Source organism: Hyalella azteca, unplaced genomic scaffold (genome assembly GCF_000764305.2).
Source record: "Hyalella azteca isolate HAZT.00-mixed unplaced genomic scaffold, Hazt_2.0.2 contig9540, whole genome shotgun sequence".
NCBI classification, from domain to species: domain Eukaryota; kingdom Metazoa; phylum Arthropoda; class Malacostraca; order Amphipoda; family Hyalellidae; genus Hyalella; species Hyalella azteca.
The window spans coordinates 143,462-166,739 of NW_025939609.1; the positions used below are offsets into that span (position 1 = coordinate 143,462).

Sequence of the window (23,278 nt, forward strand, 5' to 3'; positions counted from 1 at the left end):
GCCCCTTGCCTAAATAATATGGGCGATTATGATAATAATATTAAAATAATATAATATACAATAAGATAATAATATATCATATATATTTATATATATTAATAATAATATAATAAAAAAATAATATGGGGCTACGGGCGATTTCCAGGAAGTATTCGCATTTCACTCACGCTCCGGGTAGGGGCTAAAAACGTGAATTGCTCGCAAGGCGAGCAATTCACGAGCTCGGGGTTCCCTCTTGAAGCATTAGGCATGCCTAGACTCCTCCAATGTGCGACAATCGAAAGAGAAATCCTGCGTTAATCTACGGAATGTTCCCTTCTTATTTGGATTGTTTTGTCGTATCTATCATTGAAATTTTGATTCATGAAGCCATGATATACCAATCGGTGTAGAATAAATTGAAAAACGAATGCACATCGCGAAAATAATATAAAACTTCAATGTTTGACGAACATTGACTGCAAAATTTGCCTCAGTGTTAGCAGGCGTGATACAAAGTTTATAATACATCTCAAAGTCCAAAGTTTAGAAGTCAATAGTTGGAATGGCATCAAAAATTCCAACCTGACATCTAATTTCAGAGTTAAGTTGCAGCGGGAGGACTTAGTAAAGATATCCCATAGGACTTAGTGAAGATATCCCATAGAACTTAGTGAAGATATCCAATAGGACTTAGTGAAGATATCCCATAGGACTTAGTGAAGATATCCCATAGAACTTAGTGAAGATATCCCATAGAACTTAGTGAAGATATACCATAGGACTTAGTGAAGCTATCCCATAGAACTTAGTGAAGATATCCAATAGGACTTAGTGAAGATATCCCATAGGACTTAGTGAAGATATGCAAAAGGACTTAGTGGAGATATCCCATAGGACTTAGTGAAGATATACCATAGGACTTAGTGAAGATATACCATAGGACTTAGTGAAGATATTACATAGGAAACAACTCGGCCTGTGAGGCGGCTGACAGCGCTTGGGAGGCCTCCGAAAAAATACGACGCTGTTGAAAGTAATTAATAAAATTAGCGCTGTAGAAGTTCCCATGGACTGGGAAAGGAAAAGAAATAAACGATTCAAGTTTTTAAACAATCCCATTAAATGGTTCAAGTACAAAATACTTATTAATAAAAATATTCCACATGAAGTCAACTGCATATAGCCTTACAATAGCAAGTAACCCAACCACAGATACATGTACCACGGGAGGAAAGTGAAACTCGATCCAGTTAATGTTTGGAAAGTTAGATATAAGATATTCTTCACGAATATATAATTATGTCCTGTGTATTAAAGACTTCTCTGTATATAAAAGAATGAACACCACACCAGTGGTGTTCATTCGAAGTGATGGCATTTAGTAAACACAAATGTAATTATTAAAAGCTTAATAACGACTTTCAGTAATAACGACAATAACGATCAGTATAAATTTAGAAAATAATTAGAAATAATTGTCATGATGATGCATCATCCATCATCGCCTCCAGGCAAGTTTCCTCTCGAAGTAAAGCTCAACCCAAAAAATAACAAACAGAAAATATGTTTTTCAGAATATTTGAATACGACACAGTCGAGACAAACTAGGTATGAAATAACTCCTATAAAAATAGAATCGGAAATTATTCATATAGATTTATATTCCTTAATGATACCTGTAGGCTTCAAAGAAACCGTCTAGGTTGAGGGCGGTGTAACTTAGTGATGAGAGAAAACTTAATGGACAGGAAAAGCAGAACAAAATTGCACGTTCTTTCAAGAAATTCAAAAGAATTATCTAAAAATGGGAATATGTTTTATTTATTTTTTTAACTTCTAGACGAAACAGAGAGCAGCAAGAACAGACTAGAAGCTAGGTATTCCCAAACATAGTAAATAAATCTATACCTGAAACTAATGATACATAACATATCATTATGACATAACAATATAATTATATATCATTATGATATAACATAAAAAAATACTTATCATAGCAGCTCTCATTACCTAGCTAATACATAAAACATCCAATTGAGCATCGGGAACAAAATTAACTGAACTCGCCACACGCGGTCCTGTCCATTGACGGACGAAGGCGTCTTTAGGTACCCGATTGTAAAACATTCTACCCTCTTGAACAGAGGCAGAAATGATGTTGTACATTCCTACCCACATGTAGTTTTTAATAATATTATTGCCTCTTGACTTTGGCACACATTCAGTAATCAGTTACTTTAAGCTTCATGAGCCAAATATAACTTTTTCACTTCCCCCAAAAACGAAATTTTCAACGCTTCAAATTAACCATTCTAAGCCTCTTTTCAATTACTGGGGTCGCGACAGCTCAATGATGGGTTGCCTACAGCTTGCTCTTCTCATCGAAGAGTTCCTTGAGCTTCTGACTCATCATGATGTTGCCGGAGACCTTAAGAGCGCCACTCATGAAGGCCTTCTGAGGGTTGAGTTTACCCGACACCAGCTCCAGCAGGGGCTGCTCCTCTAGGGTCAAGGTGACGTCGGGGCGAACCCCTGAGGGGGAGCCCTGGTACACCGACCCTGGCGAGGTCTTAAGGTCCACAGCTGCACGGAAATGGAAGAATGTAAATACCATTTTTGAGGAGTGTGTCAACTACAAAAATGACGAAAATAATTTTTCCCACAGCTGCCAGGTAAGAAAAGAATGTAAATAAAATTTTCGAGGAGTATGTCAACACCAAACATGACGAAAATAAGTTTTAAGTTAGCATTAAAAGTCCAGAAAGATCAAGCGTAAAATATTTTAATAAATCAGTTCATAACCACAATGTCGGCAGCTGTGATGTGCAAAAACAAACACACACCAATCCTCATAGGAACACAATTGCCCGCCAACAACGACATCGTTAAGTTTGAATAAAATGTAAATTTCTTTAGCCAAGAAAGCCCAAAATAAGAGAGGTAAGCTCTGAATAACCTATCATTTTTAATACCTATCATCAGTTTTTTACAACTGCATAAAATATTTAACTAAAAATTCCAAAAAGTGCTACATGACTGCGACTATAGAAGACTCACTCCACTGCGACACGACTTGGTCGTTGGCTTTGATGTTCCAGAGGAAAACTCCGCTGACTTTGTGGACGAGCTTCTCGCCCTGCGCCGCCACGCGCGCCCCCAGCGCTGCGAAGAACGCGTCCGCCTTCGGGGCTCCCGACGCGGCGGGGGCGGCGGCGGTGGCGGTGGTGGTGGTGGCGGGGGTGGCGGTGGGTGCCCCTGAGGAGGACTTGGACGGAGCGAGGTCCACGTAGCCTCCTGACGAGGGGAGGGAGTGGGTGGTGTTAGAAAAATTTAAAGAGTGAGGAAATTGAATAAAGTCGATAATTGAACTAGGCGGTCGTTAGGTCAAAGAACAATCACTGTTCTCCGATTAAACGTTGATGCTTTGAAACTGTAGTGGTTCACTACTGTAAATGTTTAAACTGCATTTGTTTAAAGTTGTATTTATTTAAAACAAAAATTGTGAACAACTGCAGTGGTGTTCATTTGAAGCGTCGGACACTAAAACAGTAAACTTTCGATGGAGGGCAAAGCGCTGACCTGACAAGCACACGTCACACCTGACAAGCACACGCCACACCTGACAAGCACACGTCACACCTGACAAGCACACGCCACACCTGACAAGCACACGCCACACCTCACAAGCACATGTCACACCTGACAAGCACACGTCACAACTGACAAGCACACGCCACACCTGACAAGCACACGTCACACCTGACAAGCACACGTCACACCTGACAAGCACACGCCACACCAGACAAGCACACGTCACACCTGACAATGTCTCTTATACACATCTAGATGTGTATAAGAGACAGCACCAGTGGTGNCCCTCACCTTGATGGCCCTGAAGGCACCGGGGTCGTGGGGGCAGTAGGTGGCCAGGAAGGTCCCTCACCTTGATGGCCCTGAAGGCACCGGGGTCGTGGGGGCAGTAGGTGGCCAGGACGGCCCTGCAGGCGATGCCGAGGGAGCAGAGGCCGTGCAGGATGGGGGTCTTGAAGCCCCCCATTGCCGCGAAGGAGGGGTCGATGTGCAGGGGGTTCAGGTCCCCGGACAGGCGGTAGAGGGCGGCCTGTTGGGGCAATGAATAGATGAGTCAAGATGACCTACATAATGGTAAGAGAAAAAGTTAGTATTCATGTACTTGTTGATATTCAATTGCTAAACATGGAACATTCATAGAACAAAGTGGAAGCACTGCTTCCCCCTCACTGCGGCCCTAATTTTCGTCCCTTGCGACGCACCGAGGAGGGAACAACAGCACAACACAAGCAAGCACTCATGTTCCATCAGTTCCTATAAGGACATTCATGTTCCTATAAGCACATTCATGTTCCTATAAGCACATTCATGTTCCTATAAGCACATTCATGTTCCTATAAGCACATTCATGTTCCTATAAAGACATTCATGTCCCTATAAGGACCCCGCCACAGGACCTGGTCGACGCTGGTGGTGTAGTCGACGGTGGCGTCGGGTGCCGCGTCAGGGGCGTCCACCAGCGGCACGACGGCGGCGTTGCTGCGCCGCCCGCCGAACTTGCCGGCGCCCGCGACGTACAGCAGGAACTGCGACGTCGCCACCAGCTCCCCGACGTCGTCCTTCGTCGTCACTGCAGGCATATGACGGCATCAGACAGAGGAAAGGCTTATGACGTCAAGCAGGATGGGGGAAAACATAACTGCTTAACGTACCTAACCTAACCCTTGGCCATATTAAGGGCCCATTAACGTACATTTGAACATATTAAGGGCCCTTAAACGTACTCTTTACCACATCAATGAGACCTTAACGTACCCTCTTGACCACAGTAAAGGCCCCACAACGTACCCAAGACCACATTAAAGGCCCCCGACGTACCCTTGGCGACGATGAGGGCGCCGTTGCGCTTGTCCAGGACGTCGACGACCTCAAGTGTGGACCGCAGCGTCGCCCCCGTCGCGGCGAGCGGCTTGTGAAGCTCCAGGAACTGCTCTCCGTGCAGCAGCTGTGGGGCAGTAGAGGGTACGTGAGGGCAGGTGAGGGTAGGGTGAGGGTAGGTTAGGGTAGGGTGAGGGTAGGGTGAGGGTAGGTTAGGGTAGGTGAGGGTAGGTTAGGGTAGGTGAGGGTAGGTGGAGGTAGGTGAGTGTAGGTGAGGGTAGGGAGAGGCTAGGTGAGGGTAGGTGAGGGTAGGTTAGGGTAGGTGGAGGTAGGTGAGGGTAGGGAGAGGCTAGGTGAGGGTAGGTGAGGGTAGGTTAGGGTAGGTGGAGGTAGGTGAGGGTAGGTGAGGGTAGGGAGAGGCTAGGTGAGGGTAGGTGAGGGTAGGTTAGGGTAGGTGGAGGTAGGTGAGGGTAGGTGAGGGTAGGGTGAGGGTAGGGTGAGGGTAGGGTGAGAGTAGGTGGAGGTAGGTGAGGGTAGGTGAGGGTAGGGAGAGGGCAGGTGAGGGTAGGGTGAGGGTAGGTGAGGGTAGAGTGAGGGTAGGTGAGGGAAGGGTGAGGGTAGGGAGAGGCTAGGTGAGGGTAGGTGAGGTTAGGTGAGGGTAGGGTGAGAGTACGTGAGGGTAGGTGACGGTACAAGGGGCGTGGGGCATGAGAGCACGTGGGGCATAAGGACACGTGGGGCATGAGGGCACGTGGTCTGCCAGGAAGGCAGGCCCCACGTACCCTGGTGAGGTCAGGCTGCCAGGAAGGCAGGCCCCACGTACCCTGGTGAGGTCAGGCTGCCAGGAAGGCAGGCCCCACGTACCCTGGTGAGGTCAGGCTGCCAGGAAGGAAGGCCCCCCGTGATGAAGGCGCTACTGAAGACCCCCTGCTGGGCAGCGATGAGAGCGAAGGTCGGCAGGGCGGTGAAGTCTTCGCTGCCTTCGTACAGGTAGCGCAGGAAGTCCGCGTCCCGAGTGCTTGCTCCCACTGCAATGATTAGTTAATTAAATAAACTGACAGTTAGGTAATAATAATAATGATAAGAACATTAATAATATATTATTAATTAATTTACATTAACAATATATTATTAATTAAATTACATTAATAATGCACCATAATAATAACAATGATAAGAACGTTAACTATATCAACAACCATTGCTACATCAGCCGTACCAACAATATTATTGATGATAATAAATTATAAATTATCATCAATATAAATATAAATTATAAAATATTATAATTATCGAGTCTCGATCGTCAGGCCATAAGAACACTAATTGATAATAGTGATTCAGGACTAAAATATAATTGATGACAATAAAGTATTGCAATTATCGATAAAATATTATTGATTACAATACATGATATCAATTATCAGTAATATATTATTGATTGCCATAAATGGTATCAATTATTGCTAAAATATTATTGGCTACAATATAGTACATCAATTATCGCTAATATATTATTTACTACAAGATATTATATCAATTATCGCTAATATATTATTGGTAAGACTAAATGATATCAATTATCGGTAATATAATTGATATTATCCTGTTAATAGTAGTAATATCAGTAATAGTAATATAAAATAAAATACATTTATATATATATAATATTATAATTATCCTATAATATTTTAATTATATAATTATAATATTATCATTATAATATAATATATAATTATCCTATAATATTATAATTATTTAATTATAACATTACCCCCCAGGGCGTAGAGGACGACGTCTCGTGCGGTGTAGGTGAAGGCAGGCGCTGTCTCCACCAGCCCAACCGCTGACAACTGCCCGCCGTACACTCATTTAAATACGTGGTGCCAACACTCATACTGATTTAGTTACATACACCAATACAAGCGCCATCATAAGCGTATAGTTAGCCTAACACCCACACAATGACCCTCTTAACCTTGGTATTACCATTATTAAAAAATAAATTTCTAATATGCATCCACTTATACGTGAAATTTGTTCAATTAATTACCCTTATTATATACAGTATTGACTACCCTGACATTATATAGCATTAAATAAAGTGAATATTTAAATAGCATGAAGGCAATAAGTTCATTATTTAAAATCTTCAGGTTTATGAGCTATAACCACGGAGATGGGTTCATTAATGACATATTTATGATCAGAGTGATATATATTTTTTTCTTTTAGCTTCGCATTTTTAGCAATTTCTCCCTGGCTATGTCAACTCAATCAAGGTCAATTAACTTGTATAATATTAATTAACCCCGACATATATTATGTTAAGCAACAAGTTGCCTGGGATCTCACTGGTCCTGTGATGCCATCCTTCCCTCCTGCGCCTCCTTCAGTCTTCTCCTGCAGATCCTGCAGCTCCTGCACGCCGTGATATTCATCGTACATTACTAATTAATAATAATATATTCGTCATACATAAATATTTTTTTAATTTATTTTATTTTAATTAACATTCCTACCCTCAGACACTGAGGTAGTATTGAAGGGAATGTGAAGGGGAGCTTGGAACCTTTATCACCCTCATCACACCCATAACTCCCCATCACCCTCATCTCCCCATCACCCTCATCACCCCCATCACCTTGGCCAGGAGCCCCACGGCCTCCTCATTGGATGTAGGATGCACCACATCACCCCCATCACCCTCATCACCTTGGCCAGGAGCCCCACGGCCTCCTCATTCGATGTAGGATGCACCACATCACCCCCATCACCCACATCACCTTGGCCAGGAGCCCCACGGCCTCCTCATTGGATGTAGGATGCAGGGCGCCGATGAAGGAGGTGATGGCGGGCCACGCGTCCCGCACCTGCTCGGGGGAGACGACCTGCAGCAGGTCACCGCGCAGCACCTGCCCCTGACTGCGCTCGAACCTGTCTGTAGGGTGCAGACAACAGGTGTAGAACCTGTCTGTAGGGTGCAGACAACAGGTGTGATGTGCAGACAACAGGTGTGTAACGTGCAGACAACAGGTGTGTAACGTGCAGACAACAGGTGTAAAGTGCAGACAACAGGTGTGTAGGGTGCAGACAACAGGTGTAAAGTGCAGACAACAGGTGTGTAGGGTGCAGACAACAGGTGTAATGTGCAGACAACAGGTGTGTAATGTGCAGACAACAGGTGTGATGTGCAGACAACAGGTGTGATGTGCAGACAATAGGTGTGTAGAGTGCAGACAACAAGTGTAATGTGCAGACAACAGGTGTGTAGCGTGCAGACAACAGGTGTAGGGTGCAGACAACAGGTGTGTAGCGTGCAGACAACAGGTGTAACGTGCAGACAACAGGTGTGATGTGCAGACAATAGGTGTGTAGAGTGCAGACAACAAGTGTAATGTGCAGACAACAGGTGTGTAGAGTGCAGACAACAGGTGTAGCGTGCAGACAACAGGTGTGTAGCGTGCAGACAACGGGTGTAGGGTGCAGACAACAGGTGTGTAGCGTGCAGACAACAGGTGTAGGGTGCAGACAACAGGTGTGTAACTTGCAGACAACAGGTGTAACGTGCAGACAACAGGTGTGTAACGTGCAGACAACAGGTGTAATGTGCAGACAACAGGTGTGTAACGTGCGGACAACAGGTGTGTAACGTGCAGACAACAGGTGTGTAGGGTGCAGAACACAGGTGTAGGGTGCAGACAACAGGTGTAACGTGCAGACAACAGGTGTGTAACGTGCAGACAACAGGTGTAATGTGCAGACAACAGGTGTGTAACGTGCGGACAACAGGTGTGTAACGTGCAGACAACAGGTGTGTAGGGTGCAGAACACAGGTGTAGGGTGCAGACAACAGGTGTAACGTGCAGACAACAGGTGTGTAACGTGCAGACAACAGGTGTGTAACGTGCAGACAACAGGTGTGTAACAAAGCACTACGTGCTACGTGGCACAATGTCCCAATCGTTGCTGTGATGCACTACGTGTCACAATGTCCCAATCGTTGCTGTGATGCACTACGTGGCACAATGTCCCAATCGTTGCTGTGATGCACTACGTGTCACAATGTCCCAATCGTTGCTGTGATGCACTACGTGGCACAATGTCCCAATCGTTGCTGTGATGCACTACGTGTCACAATGTCCCAATCGTTGCTGTGATGCACTACGTGGCACAATGTCCCAATCGTTGCTGTGATGCACTACGTGTCACAATGTCCCAATCGTTGCTGTGATGCACTACGTGGCACAATGTCCCAATCGTTGCTGTGATGCACTACGTGTCACAATGTCCCAATCGTTGCTGTGATGCACTACGTGGCACAATGTCCCAATCGTTGCTGTGATGCACTACGTGTCACAATGTCCCAATCGTTGCTGTGATGCACTACGTGGCACAATGTCCCAATCGTTGCTGTGATGCACTACGTGTCACAATGTCCCAATCGTTGCTGTGATGCACTACGTGGCACAATGTCCCAATCGTTGCTGTGATGCACTACGTGTCACAATGTCCCAATCGTTGCTGTGATGCACTACGTGGCACAATGTCCCAATCGTTACTGTGATGCACTACGAGCACTAAGTGTCACAATGTCCCAATCGCTACTCACATTTGCCGAACCAGCCTCCCGCGGCCTCGAAAAGTCCTCCGTTCTCGGCGCAGTCTTCGTGGCACAGCCACCCCACCAGCGGCGCGATCAGTTCAGGCTTCAGCCCCTCGTACAGGTCTGGGGGAGGCAATAGTAATTATTAATTAATACTGCACCCACCTAGCACTATACTGCACCCACCTGGCACCATACTGCACCCACCTGGCACCATACTGCACCCACCTAGCACCATACTGCACCCACCTGGCACCATACTGCACCCACCTGGCACCATACTGCACCACCTAGCACCATCATGCACCCACCTAGAGGAGCGCAGCCGAGCACCACCAATTTTGTGCACCAATAAGCCCTGAATCGAACGCCTTGGATCTCTCCGGACATCCACCAATCAGCCGTGAACCACTCGGCTTTGTCCTCCTCCTCCTCCTGCCTTGCATAAAACCTGCCGTGCACCACCAGGCCGCGGAGCGAATATGACTTCCGGGCATCGTTAAGTTACGTAATTTTACGTTCACAGCATCTGAGGTTAGGTTTCAGATAGCATAGTTCTGCTCCAAAATTTATCGTCCTTCGACGAGCGGCCGTTCGACCAAAGGCTGGGTCGACGCATGGCCTGTGGTGCAGTGCAGTGGTGAGAGACTCAGTCTCTCGCACCCAGCTCCCGGGTTCGAGCCCCACTGAGGACAAGTTCTTCCGGGAAGCTCAGCTCATGGTCAACTCAGCCATTCATCCAACTCTGGTTGATAAATGAGTACCTGGCTTGTCCAGGGTGTTGTGTAATGCAATAAAATGGTTCTGGCAGGTCAGCGAGACAGTGATGGTCGCAAAACTACCAGTGGTACCGAGTGCCTGGAAAAACTGACCTATCACCCCCCTACCTAGTCGCCACTGCCAGGATGGGCAATTACAACAACAACAACAACAACAACAACGCACGGCCTAGATATGATTGTCCAAAAGTGTTGACGGCTACGTTCTGGAGGGCAGGAATCATGATGATCCATTACATCCAGGGCAGTGGTGGTCTTCGGCAGGCGATCCCCCACCTATAGCACCAAACTGCCACCACCTAGCACCAAACTGCCACCACCTAGCACCATACTGCACCACCTAGCACAATAAACTTTATATCTCCCTATATCATATAACTTATTTTAGTTTCGGACACCGCCCACGGTCACGCTGCTATGCCGACCGACGCTTTCTCCCAAACGACAAGGAGAGAATGAGATTTGCCGAACCCGCGAATTTGCTGCTAATACTTAACAAACTTAACCCCACACAGAATAACAAACTTAACCCCACACAGCCCCTTCTTAAACTTAACCCCAAGCAGAATAACAAACCTAACCTCACACAGCCCCTCCTAGCCAACACTGCCCCCCTTCCCGGTGCCCAGACTACTCTCTTTAAGCTCTTAACAGCTCCACCCTAAACCAACCCAAACTAACCCACCCTAAAACCCACAAAAACTCCCCCCCTCACACCCGGGGGGGCAGGATGTCCTGGGTGAGGCGGGTACCTATACTCCCCCCTCACACCCACCGGGGGGGCANTATACACATCTAGATGTGTATAAGAGACAGGCTATATACAGCGGTACTTAATGTGCAGCGCGGCGTTAGTTAATACGCTATATACAGCGGTACTTAATGTGTAGCGCGGCGTTTGTTAATACGCTATACGGTGGCAATTATTGTGCAGCGCGGCTTTAGTTAATACGCTATAAGGCGGTAGTTAATACACCGCATTACATCAAGCATTACATGCTGTACACCGCAGCACTGCCATGGATGACCAGGGCTGGGGTCGGGACCGTCTCCTCTCTCGCTCAGCTCTGAACTAGCAGTGCGATTATACCTGTATTTAGTACAGTGCTCAAATTATGCCTGTGTTAAGTACATTGCTCAAGTTATACCTGTATTAAGTACCTTGCTCATTTTATACCTGTATTAGGTATACCTGTATTAGGTTCAGTGCTCAATTCAAACGTCAGAACTCTGGATTGGTTGTTGAAGAGATTATGGCCGGGTTCACACCATAATGCCGGGGCTCTGGTTTGGTATTTACCAGTCACGGTCCAATCCATGCAATATTCTTTAATGCATTTATATAGAAACATTCACACCAGCCGGGCAGAGTACATGCCATGCCCGTGATGTGAATGTTTATATAGAAATGCAATAAACAATATTATATTGGACCGTGACTGGTATATGCCCGGCAGTATTGTGCAAACCGGGCCCATACATGCGGGCAGCGCGTCTGTAGTTACCATAGATGCCGGCAACGTACCTGTAGTTGGCCTGACCAAAGTTGCCATAGATGCCGGCAACGCACCTGTAGTTGGCCTGGCCGAAGTTGCAATAGATGCCGGCAACGCACCTGTAGTTGGCCTGGCCAAAGTTGCCATAGATGCCGGCAACGCACCTGTAGTTGGCCTGGCCAAAGTTGCCATAGATGCCGGCGACGCACCTGTAGTTGGCCTGGCCGAAGTTGCCATAGATGCCGGCGACGCTGCTCGTCATGATGATCCTGCCGTATTTCTGCTGCTTGAGGTGCGGGAAGGCGGCGCGCGTCACTTGGAAGGCGCCGCGCAGGTGAACCGCGTGGACCAAATCTGCACGCGCCGTATGAAATTGCTGTTAAAATATGAATTTTTACCCCCTTAAAGTTAAGGGGTAAAGGTTAAGATTCCCTTATGCTGTAAAAATATTGTTTACCCCCTTAAAAGTAAGGGGTAAATGTTGAAGATCCCCTTTTCTTAGCCTGACCCTTGTTCAGTATTTGAAGACAGCACCGCGCGAACCAAATCTGCACGTGTCACAACAAATTGCTGTTAAATATGAATTTCTACCCTTTTAATGTAAGGGGCAAGGGTAAAGATGCCCTTACTATCTTAGCCTGGCCCTGGTTCAGTATTTAAGGAAGGACACTGATTCATATTGTATTCGTTGATGGATCCCCGTATCTTAGACTGGCGCAGGTTAAGTATTTCAAACAGAAAAATTAGAGTATATAGCAAGAGAATAGCACCGAAACCGGCCTACACGCACAGCAATCATTACAGAAAATTTGTAATTAATGCATACTGTTTTTATTTTATTTGACCCGGATTGATTTATGACGTTCTTCTAACATTGATTCATTGGTCATCGTCATGATTTATGATTGTCAGCAGGATAGTAGGAAAGGTATACGGAGTTCACAGCCAAATTTAGAGTATATCAAAACAATTTTTACAAAAATTCATTGTTCAAAATTTGACAGGCTAGTCGAACGTTAAGATTTAAAACGTTAAATAAATATGAAGATATTGGCGATTGAATCAGAATAAATTATTTGTGGTTTTCTCGATCATTTTCTGCACATAGTATAGATGGGACTATGAGATATATTACATTTTCGAAGGTAGCAGTTTACCCATACATGAAAGATCGGCAACTAATACCAACACAGGTTAGTATTCGTTAATTGTCCACGAATATATACAAGCTAACGACGATTAGTAAGCGACTAATCAGCACGCGAATAAATTAAAATATTAAATTAAATTAATTAAAAAATAAGACTATCTGTAAAATGATCTCGAACAGTCAAGTAAAATTAGCTTCGAAACCTTCCGACTCACTTGAAAACATCATAAGTGAATTTTTCCTGCAAAAAATTAAATCTTAAAAACTTTGTCCCTGTAAATTAAATATTACATTGTTAAAAAACAGCAAAAATGAAAGTCGTGAAATTTGATACATATAATTCAGTAGACTTTCTTCAGTAAACTTTTATATCAGGTGCCCGTATATATGCTTTTTTTTCTGTTCTCTTGCATAATGTTAGGTGTTCTGAGCTTCTTTTGTTAATACATCAACAGTTAAGTTAATAAGTCGAAAATAACGACTGCAGAGCCGTGCACAAGGATGGCACTACACGACACTGCCACCACGACACTGCCACCACCACACTGCCACCACCACACTGCCACCACGACACTGCCACCACGACACTGCCACCACCACACTGCCACCACCACACTGCCACCACGACACTGCCACCACGACACTGCCACCACGACACTGCCACCACCACACTGCCACCACGACACTGCCACCACCACAGTGCCACCACGACACTGCCACCACCACAGTGCCACCACGACACTGCCACCACCACAGTGCCACCACGACACTGCCACCACCACACTGCCACCTGCCACCCCAGACAGGCACTAAGGCCAGGCAGTGTAAGTGATACTGTCAGCCTCATCACGTGAGCTGTGCGTGGTGAAGGTAGACTAGCTTCTTCATCACGTTACATTATTCATCACCATGCATTTATCATTCTCAGATGCACCGTCGAAATTTGGCTACAATAACTATTGTGAATGATATACATAAGCTACAATAACAATAGTGAATGATATACCTAACCTACAATAACAATAGTGAACAATATACCTAAGCTATAATAACAATAGTGAACAATATACCTAAGCTACAATAACAATAGTGAACAATATACCTAAGCCACAATAACAATAGTGAACGATATACCTAAGCTACAATTACAATAGTGAATGATATACTTAAGCTACAATAACAATAGTGAACGATATACTTAAGCTACAATAACAATAGTGAACGATATACTTAAGCTGCTATAACAATAGTGAACGATATACCTTAGCTAAACTTTACAAAAATCTATGATCTGGTAATGGGCCGCTATATAGGCGCGTTCGCGATACAAAATTTACCAAAAATCATTAAGGTCAAAATTGGACTACACGTCAGCACTATTTACCTATCTTGCACTTCATTTCATCGATCATCACTTTATTCTTCCTTATATTATCATTCTGCTTATATCGCAAGTTCACAAAGAATTCAAAAGCAAATAAACCGCCAAGCAAATTCACCGTATAGATATTGAAATCGATATGGTGAATTATTATCAAATATCGATATGGTGAATTTGTTTGGCGTTTTCTTTGCTTTTAAATTGTTGCCATTGTTAATTCTTCCTGACCCGAGTTTTTCTTGTATTTCATCAGAATACAAACCAGGGGCCATACTTTCGAAACTTGCTAAGTGAACGTAAGTACTTACGCTCTATTTTCTTGTCTATGATTGGTGGATTTTGCTGTAAAGGCCGTCAATGATTGGCTGATGAACTTACGATCTCTTGACTTTTTTTGAAAGTATTGGACCAGAACTTGAGGATCACTCAATACGCACGTCACTCACTCCTAGGAAGCTTTTACGTCAAATGTGCAATTTTTGCCGAGCTTTCTTTCTTTGCAGAACACAAAACCTATATAAAATAACTTTCAGGGAGCTCTCATCACTCATCCTGGCTCAGCCGCCTTACTTTCTTCACTACAATACATATTTATCAACTAATTGAGAATTTTCCTTTCATTTACGAAATACATATGAGAGAAGAAGTTAACATTGGCAGACAAGACAGCGAAGGAAGACATATACGCACCCCAGTCAACTAATAAATAATTTTCCTTTGATTCACGAAATAAATATGAGAGATGAAGTCAACATTGGTAAACAAGGCAGCGAAGAAAGACATACACACCCCAGTCAAAAAATAGAGAATTTTACTTTGATTTACGAAATACACAAGAGATACAGAGATAAGAAATTAATATTGGTAAACAAGACAGCGCAGGAACACATACGCACCCCAGTCAGCATCACTCATCCTGGCTCAGCTGCCTTACCTTCTTAACAACAATTATACAATATTCAACTAATTGAGAATTTTCCTTTGATTAATGAAATGCATATGAGAGAAGAAATTAATATTGGGAAACAAGACAGCAAAGAAAGACATATGCGCTACTCATCCTGGCTCAGCTGCTTGACTTTCTTATCAAACTAATTGATAATTTTCCTTTTATTTATGAAATACATAAGAGAGAATATGTAAATATTGGAAAATAAGACAGCAAAGAAAGACATACACACCTCAGTCAACTAATAGAAAATTTTTCTTTGATTTACGAAACACTTATAAAATATGAAGTTAATATTCGTAAACAAGACAGCGCAGGAAGACATATATGCACCCCAGTCAGCCTCACTCATCCTAGCAAATAATAATAAATAAGACAGCAAATAAATAAACAAGACAGTGAAGGAAGACATATACGCACCCCAGTCAGCCTCACTCATCCTAGCAAATAATAATAAATAAGACAGCAAATAAATAAACAAGACAGCGAAGGAAGACATACACACCCCAGTCAGCATCACTCATCCTAGCTCAGCTGCCTTGCCTTATTCACAACAAATACACAATATTCAACTAATACAGAATTTTCCTCTGATTTACGAAACACTTATGAGAGATGAAGTTAATATTAGAAAATAAGACAGCGAAGGAAGACATACACACCCCAGTCAGCGTCACTCATCCTAGCCTTATTCACAACAAATACACAATATTCAACTAATACAGAATTTTCCTCTGATTTACGAAACACTTATAAAAGCTGAAGTTAATATTGGTAAACAAGACAGTGAAGGAAGACGGTACACACCCCAATCAACTACCGGTATATACAGCATCTTTCTTTGATTTACAAAATTAATATGAGAGATGAAGTTAATATTAGAAAATAATACATCAAATGAAGACATACGCACCCCAGTCAGGTAATAGAGAATTTTCCGTTGATTTATGAAACACTTATAAAAAAGAAATTAATATTGGTAAAAGCACCCAGTCAAGTAATGGAGAATTTTCATTTGATTTACGAAACACTTATGATAGAAGAAATTAATATTAGAAAATAATACAGCAAATGAAGACATATACGCACCCCAGTCAGCGTCAGTCATCCTGGCAAATAATAATAAATAAGACAGCGAATAAATAAGACAGCGCAGGAAGACATATATGCACCCCAGTCAGCGTCACTCATCCTGGCTCCGCTGCCTTACTTTCTTATCAAACAGATTGAGAATTTCCCTTTTATTTACGAAACACTTATAAAAGATGAAGTTAACATTAGAAAATAATACAGCAAATGAAGACATACACACCCCAGTCAGCATCAGTCATCCTAGCAAATAATAATAAATAAGACAGCAAATAAATAAACAAGACAGCAAATGAAGACATATGCACCCTAGTCAAGTAATTGAGAATTTTCCTTTGATCTACGAAACAACTATGAGAGAAGAAGTTGACATTGGAAAATAAGACAGCAAATGAAGATATATACGCATCCCAGTCAGCTATATACATATATATAGTCAGATGGGGTAAGACAGGACCGAAATCACTAACAAGCCCGTAGCATCTATACCATGAATAATTAAAAAATCCTAAACATATCACAAGGTGTATCTATGCAATAGGCTTCTAAGCTACAACTCTGACATTTTGCATCTAACATAGTTTTCTGTACAGATTAAAAAAAGTGAGCTGGTCCCATCTTACCCCATTGGGGTAAGATGGGACCAGGCATGGGGTAAGACCTNCACAAAAGCTGAAATGACAGGCAATGATTGCTCTAACATATTCTTTTGTCAAATTAAATTCAGTGCAATTAGAATGCACGCCATGGGCCGGTCCTTTCTTACCCCATGAAGGCTGCGATCCTGTCTTACCCCATTTGACTATACAGAATTTTTCTTTGTTTTACGAAATTAATATGAGAGATGAAGTTAACATTGGAAAATAATACAGCAAATGAAGACATACGCACCCCAGTCAGCGTAATAATAATAATAATAAATAAGACAGCAAATAAATAAACAAGACAGCAAATGAAGACATACGCACCCCAGTCAGCGTCACTCATCCTGGCAAAGCTCTTGTCCCTGAGGATGCCAGCGTTGTTGACGACGATGTCAACGCGACCGAAGTTGCTGATGGCGGTCGCCACGATGGCTGCACCGTCCTCAACGCTGTGGTAGTCTGCTACTGCACTGCCACCTTCAGGAATAGTATGGTGCGTTGTATGAGGTGCTGCATGTGTGGTGCTCATGTGGTGCATGTGTGGTGCACGTGTGGTGCATGTGTGGTGCACGTGTGGTGCACGTGTGGTGCACGTGTGGTGCAAATGTGGTGCACATACAATGTGGTGCACATACAATATGGTGCACATGTACAATGTGGTGCATGTACAATGTGGTGCACAAACAATGTGGTGCACATACAATGTGGTGCACATACAATGTGGTGCATGTACAATGTGGTGCATGTACAATGTGGTGCATGTACAATGTGGTGCACAAACAATGTGGTGTACATACAATATGGTGCACATGCAATGTGGTGCACATACAATATGGTGCGCATGCAATATGGTGCGCATGCAATGTGGTGCACATACAATGTGGTGCACAAACAATGTGGTGCACGTACAATGTGGTGCACAAACAATGTGGTGCACATACAATGTGGTGCACATACAATGTGGTGCATGTACAATGTGGTGCATGTACAATGTGGTGCATGTACAATGTGGTGCACAAACAATGTGGTGTACATACAATATGGTGCACATGCAATGTGGTGCACATACAATATGGTGCGCATGCAATATGGTGCGCATGCAATGTGGTGCACATACAATGTGGTGCACAAACAATGTGGTGCACATATAACATGGTGCACATACAATGTGGTGCACACTCAGTGTGTGGGTCTGCTTCATGTGTTGGAACTTGTTATTTAATTCACATAATATATTTTAAACATTTATGGTACACATATTTAGAATATAAGCAAAGGTATTAATTGAAAAGTTGCAATAGTGAAGGCAATGATATTATTAATTATTTAGTTCTATTCACCACTAAGACAAAGTAACTAGCAGCTGTCGGATAGATTTCACAATTACGATGAAATTTTTCGAGTAAACTAACATCACTCATTAGCTTGTTTAGGGCAACAACCAATAGTGCGCACCCATATTAACATGCACATGGATTTGTCTACATGCCTGAACACTATGCTATGAAACAGCCATACATGAAATGCTAGGGTGACATCAGCCATTCATCAGGGGGTAAAACTCAGCCATTCACCATATTTGATGGTGAATAATTGGAATAAACAAGAAGTGCGACTCCTAGAGCAATGATTCAATGATCTGTACGGGCCATACGGCTTAATTATCTTACACAATTTATAAGCAAACATACCTTTAGACCGGATCTCATTGACGACATCATCAGCAGGCCGGCTGCTGGCACCGTGGCCGTCCCTGGCCACCCCCAGGTCATTCACCACCACCTTTGCCCCGCGGCTGCCAAACAGCAGCGCGTATGCTTTCCCCAGGCCTGAGCCATACAAATATACCTACATTTATCAATTTTTTTAGGAAAGTTGTCTTATTATAACATCATCAAACAATTAAATTTATGATGTGCAATGGATATTGAGCACATTCTCTACATTCTAAAACAATATTGTAACAAAAGCATTTATTGATTCAAATTTTCAAGTTTGAAAATAAATTTCAAAGCCAAAATTTCAAGATAAATTCTTATAAAGATTTGAGCTTGTTCTCTTGAATGCCTTCAGTAGGCTAGTACAATCGACTCAACCATTGAGAGATGAAAGACGTGAATGAAGACATTGAGAAAATGACCTACCTTTTGCTTTTTGCACACTACTATCAGTACTATGACTTTAGACATCAACTTGCAATGTCATTTGACATGCATCTGAGGTATGGCAAGCTTCAGTATCTTTAGTTTGATAAACAAAATTGACAAAGTTTAATGTCTATCCAAATTTTCTTAAAACATTTATTTTAAAAAATTCCAAATGATGCCTGGACTCTTTTGAAAATTAAAATTTTCAAGTATAGTCAGATGGGGTAAGACAGGACCAAAATCACTAACAAGCCTGTAACATCTATACCGTACCAAGAATAACTAAAAAACTCTAAACCTATCACAAGGTGTAGTTATGCAATGGGCTTCTAAGCTACAACTCAGACGTTTTGCATCTAACACAGTTTTCTGTACAGATTAAAAGAAGTGAGCTGGTCCCATCTTACCCCATTGGGGTAAGATGGGACCAGGCTGGGGTAAGAAAGGACCAACTGGTAATTCTTATGTTACAAGGTTTTTCATAAAAGTACAAATCTGATATTCAATATTATCCATCTAGAAACACATTATTTGATTAAACAACCACTTGTTACTGTTTTGTATTGTGGGAAGTCAACTCTAATATCAGTCACAGAAGTTTTTGTCATGAGAAAACTTTGTTTAGTATAGTAATAGTGGGTTGGCTTTGGTTCATTGAAGAGCACTGCTATATGCTTCATGTATATTCCATTAGTGTCATTGTCTGAAAAATTTATCAAATTGGTAATAAAACCAATGGATAATAACTCAAGTGTCAGACGTCATGCGTTTTCTTGCTAACTATATTTGTGGTGCACTTCTTCTAACATAACTCATGCCCTCTCACAGAGTTGTGATCATAATTATTTTTCATGTTTCACACAATGATTTTTCCTCCTACCAATCTTGCACATAGTTCTGCAGCTCACTAATGGGAATGGACAATGGACATCCCTATTTTCTATATCCCTTTGATGCAATTTAAAATAGTGCACTAAATTTCTCTAATTAAAAAAGCTAACAAGTTATAATGAAGTTTGAGCAAAAGATGAAAATTTTGACCAAAATACTCCATCTACTACATAATAATATATTCATTTAAAAACTATTTTTGATAAACTGTAGGGCAAAAGAGGACCATTTGTGGGGTAAGACAGGACCATTTGTGGGGTAAGATAGGACCACTTGTGTGGTAAAACAGGATCATTTAGTGGTCCCGTCTTACCCCATGTGTGGTCATTTTTTACCCCATTTTAGAATACATGTTTTAGAATACATGTCAGGCAGTGATGGTAGCAGGTAGGAATGCCAAGTATGTCTCAAAAGTTGCTTCTTACTTGAGGTTACCTGCCTACATCCACAAACCTGGCCAAATTTTTTTTTGTCAGTAGACAGAGCTTATTTCCCAAACAGGGTTAACTATTTTGTGACCCTTCTTTCCATAGGTTTTCTTTAAAAATTAGCCAGAAATTCATTATTTGCAGAAGAGGGTTGCCACAAAAGCTGAAATGACAGGCAATGATTGCTCTAACATATTCTTTTGTCAAATTGAATTCAGTGCAATTAGAATGCACGCCATGGGCTGGTCCTTTCTTACCCCATGAAGGGTGCGATCCTGTCTTACCCCATTTGACTATAAGTGAAATGACAGTACTTACCATTGCCAGCTCCAGTCACAATAGCTACTCTTCCATTGAAGAGAAGAGACATGATTGGTAAACTACCTAGAGTGGAATAACAGGAATTTAGGAGTTTATAAATATTATAGTCAGAAGAGTGGAATAACAGGAATTTGGGAGTTTATAAATATTATAATCAGAAAAATATCCATGTAAATTAAATATGTACAGATTATTAATTTTTTAAAGGAAGTTCCATAAATTGCAAATCACACTAGATTTCCTGGTACCTAGCGTGGTAACTGGTAGGCAATTCCCAATTCCTGAAAATCCTAGGTCCTAGCCCCTAGGTAATTTTCCTGTTTGGGATATTTACCTATTATAGAATTTATAGTCTAGGACTCTAGGTAAACATGCAAAACAGGAAAATTTCTACTACATGAGCCCCAAATGCAGCTTTCCTGCATTACAATCAGCAAGAATTGAGCCAATTCGAATATTGTGGAAAAGCGTGGATAAAAATGCACAAATAATGAGCTGCATTCTGCTAGCAGCTAGCCTACACAATAACAATTAAACCAAACGGCAAACTGTGAGACATTGAAAAATTGAGATTTTCAATAAAAAACTCTACCTTTCAGCCAGATATTTAAATACCTATGAAATGTGAATGATAATTTTCAATGAATTCAAGATAGTTGAAAATTAAGGAATAACAGAAGAGGCAAATGGGCAATAGCCAATAGCTACCTAGTACCTATTACTTTTATAGTTTTACTCAGCCAGTCAGCCTATTATTAGCCTACTGAGCTACTATTACCTACTCTTTACTCAATACTCAGTCAATAGTATTAAGGACTTGCAAAATTCATGATATGATAAATTTTGAGGCTGAGAGATCAGGCCAGCAAAACAATAAACCTTTTCAACTACATAATTTCCCTTATCAGTTGCAGAATGAGTTGCTATCTACTTATCAATTGCAATAATTGCAGGCTAGCAACACATAAAACAGAACTTTCTGTTATGCCGGAAATTTTGACGACTTCCAATGTCCCGCCAGAGGCGAATCAATTAATTAGGTTAGATGCAAACTATGTCTTGCCAGAAGGGAGCGAACGCCTTGGATCTCTCCGGATATCCACCAATCAGCCGTGCACAACTTGGCTTTGTCCTCCTCCGGCCTTGACCACCACCTGCCGTGCACCACCAGGCCGCGGATCGAACATGACTTCCGGGCATCGTTAATTTACTGTGGTAATCACCATTTAGCGTTTAGCTTGCCTGTATGGCAACAAGATAGTCATTGTGGTAACCCGTTGTACAGTGTGTTCTCAGTTCGTAATAAAGCTCTGCCCACTACGGTGTCACCTCACTTGGCCCTTTATACCTTAAACCTCGGTCACATCACCGCATCTGGGGTTAGGTTTCAGATAGCAGTTCTGTTCCAAAATTTATCGTCCTTCGACAAGTGGCCGTTCGACCGAGGGCTGGTTCGACCCACGGCCTAGATACGGACGGCTTGAAGTGTTGAAGGCTACGTTCCGGAAGGCAGGAATCATGGTGGTCCATTACATCCAGGGCAGTTGCCAGAAGCAGCATAGCACACAATGTGTGACACAGAAAAGTTATCCCCGCAACTCATTTTCTAGGAACGTTGCTCGCCTATTATAATTTAGCGAAGTTACCAATATACACTAACTCCATATTGTCATGACTGCTTAAATAATTAATAATCAATAATTATTAATTTATAATAATAATTAATATGGTGCTTGTACACGGGGATAGTGCAGACGGCTAGTAAATCTGGCAAGTGTCGGTCGCTTGCTGACTATCCGGCAAATAAAGGTGCTTATACACGGGACTATTAGTTGCGTCTACTACAGTTTTGCAGGTTGCGAGCACGAGAGTTTTCCGTACACTGCGCCCGCGTCAGTGCGACGTTGGGAGCTGTCGAGTAAGGGCGTGCACGGTGGAGTCACGCGAGAGCAAGAAAGCAGTGCGCGCTACAGTGGGCGAGACAGAGAGAGAACGACTCAGCTATGCTCGGTATGACGACCGGGCGGCTACTGAGTACTGAGCGCAATACAGATGGTATATTTCCATACCAGATTTCACAAATCTGGTATTTTCAGAAGATGTCTGGGATGAATATTTAGATCTGGTATATTTGCCTAAATCTGGTATTTTCTGACTTTGCTGCAAATTTACTTCATTAAGTTTCACCTCTGAAGTTTGAACTTCCTCCAGCGTAGGCGTGGATTATATAGCATAAATTACCTTCAGAGCGGCGTGACTAGAGGTTTCCCGCCAGTTTGGAACCGCAAGTTTACCGTTTGATGAAATAACCCCAAGCTAATTGTTAACATATAACAAAAGTGCTTAGTGCAATATAAGAACGAGAGTGATGATCCTTAATTGATTACTGATTAGTGATGATATGGCCTAGGACGCGTGAGGTTGTCGAATCGATCTCAACGACGCAAGCTCCACCATTTTTGTTTAATGGTTTTGAATTCCAGAGTGCCACTTATTGGAGTACCACT

At 42.5% G+C, this 23,278-nt stretch overlaps 1 protein-coding gene across 1 annotated transcript; it reads right to left on the minus strand.

Annotated features, from left to right (window-relative positions):
* Positions 1–1,078: 1,078 nt before the first annotated feature.
* On the minus strand, positions 1,079–21,055 carry LOC108681612 (peroxisomal multifunctional enzyme type 2). Its single transcript, XM_047882041.1, has 16 exons — positions 20,769–21,055; positions 18,676–18,813; positions 17,309–17,461; positions 11,745–12,125; positions 10,996–11,039; positions 9,503–9,620; positions 7,677–7,831; positions 7,246–7,311; positions 6,665–6,743; positions 5,755–5,918; positions 4,891–5,017; positions 4,470–4,642; positions 3,885–4,102; positions 3,742–3,761; positions 3,040–3,276; positions 1,079–2,565 (listed from the first exon to the last, which is right to left on the minus strand). The coding sequence occupies exons 1-16, from the start codon at positions 20,818–20,820 to the stop codon at positions 2,345–2,347; spliced, it is 2,346 nt and encodes a 781-aa protein (XP_047737997.1). The 5' UTR covers positions 20,821–21,055; the 3' UTR covers positions 1,079–2,344.
* Positions 21,056–23,278: the final 2,223 nt, after the last annotated feature.

Excerpts from the sequence above, each read along its gene's own strand:
- LOC108681612 (XM_047882041.1), bottom strand. The coding sequence starts at position 20,820 with ATGTCTCTTCTCTTCAATGGAAGAGTAGCTATTGTGACTGGAGCTGGC. Across the intron at positions 12,126-17,308 it reads GATGAGTGACGCTGACTGGG|ATTTGGTCCACGCGGTTCAC; the intron begins GTGCGTATGTCT and ends CGGCGCGTGCAG. Across the intron at positions 5,018-5,754 it reads GGCAGCCTGACCTCACCAGG|CTGCTGCACGGAGAGCAGTT; the intron begins GTACGTGGGGCC and ends ACTGCCCCACAG.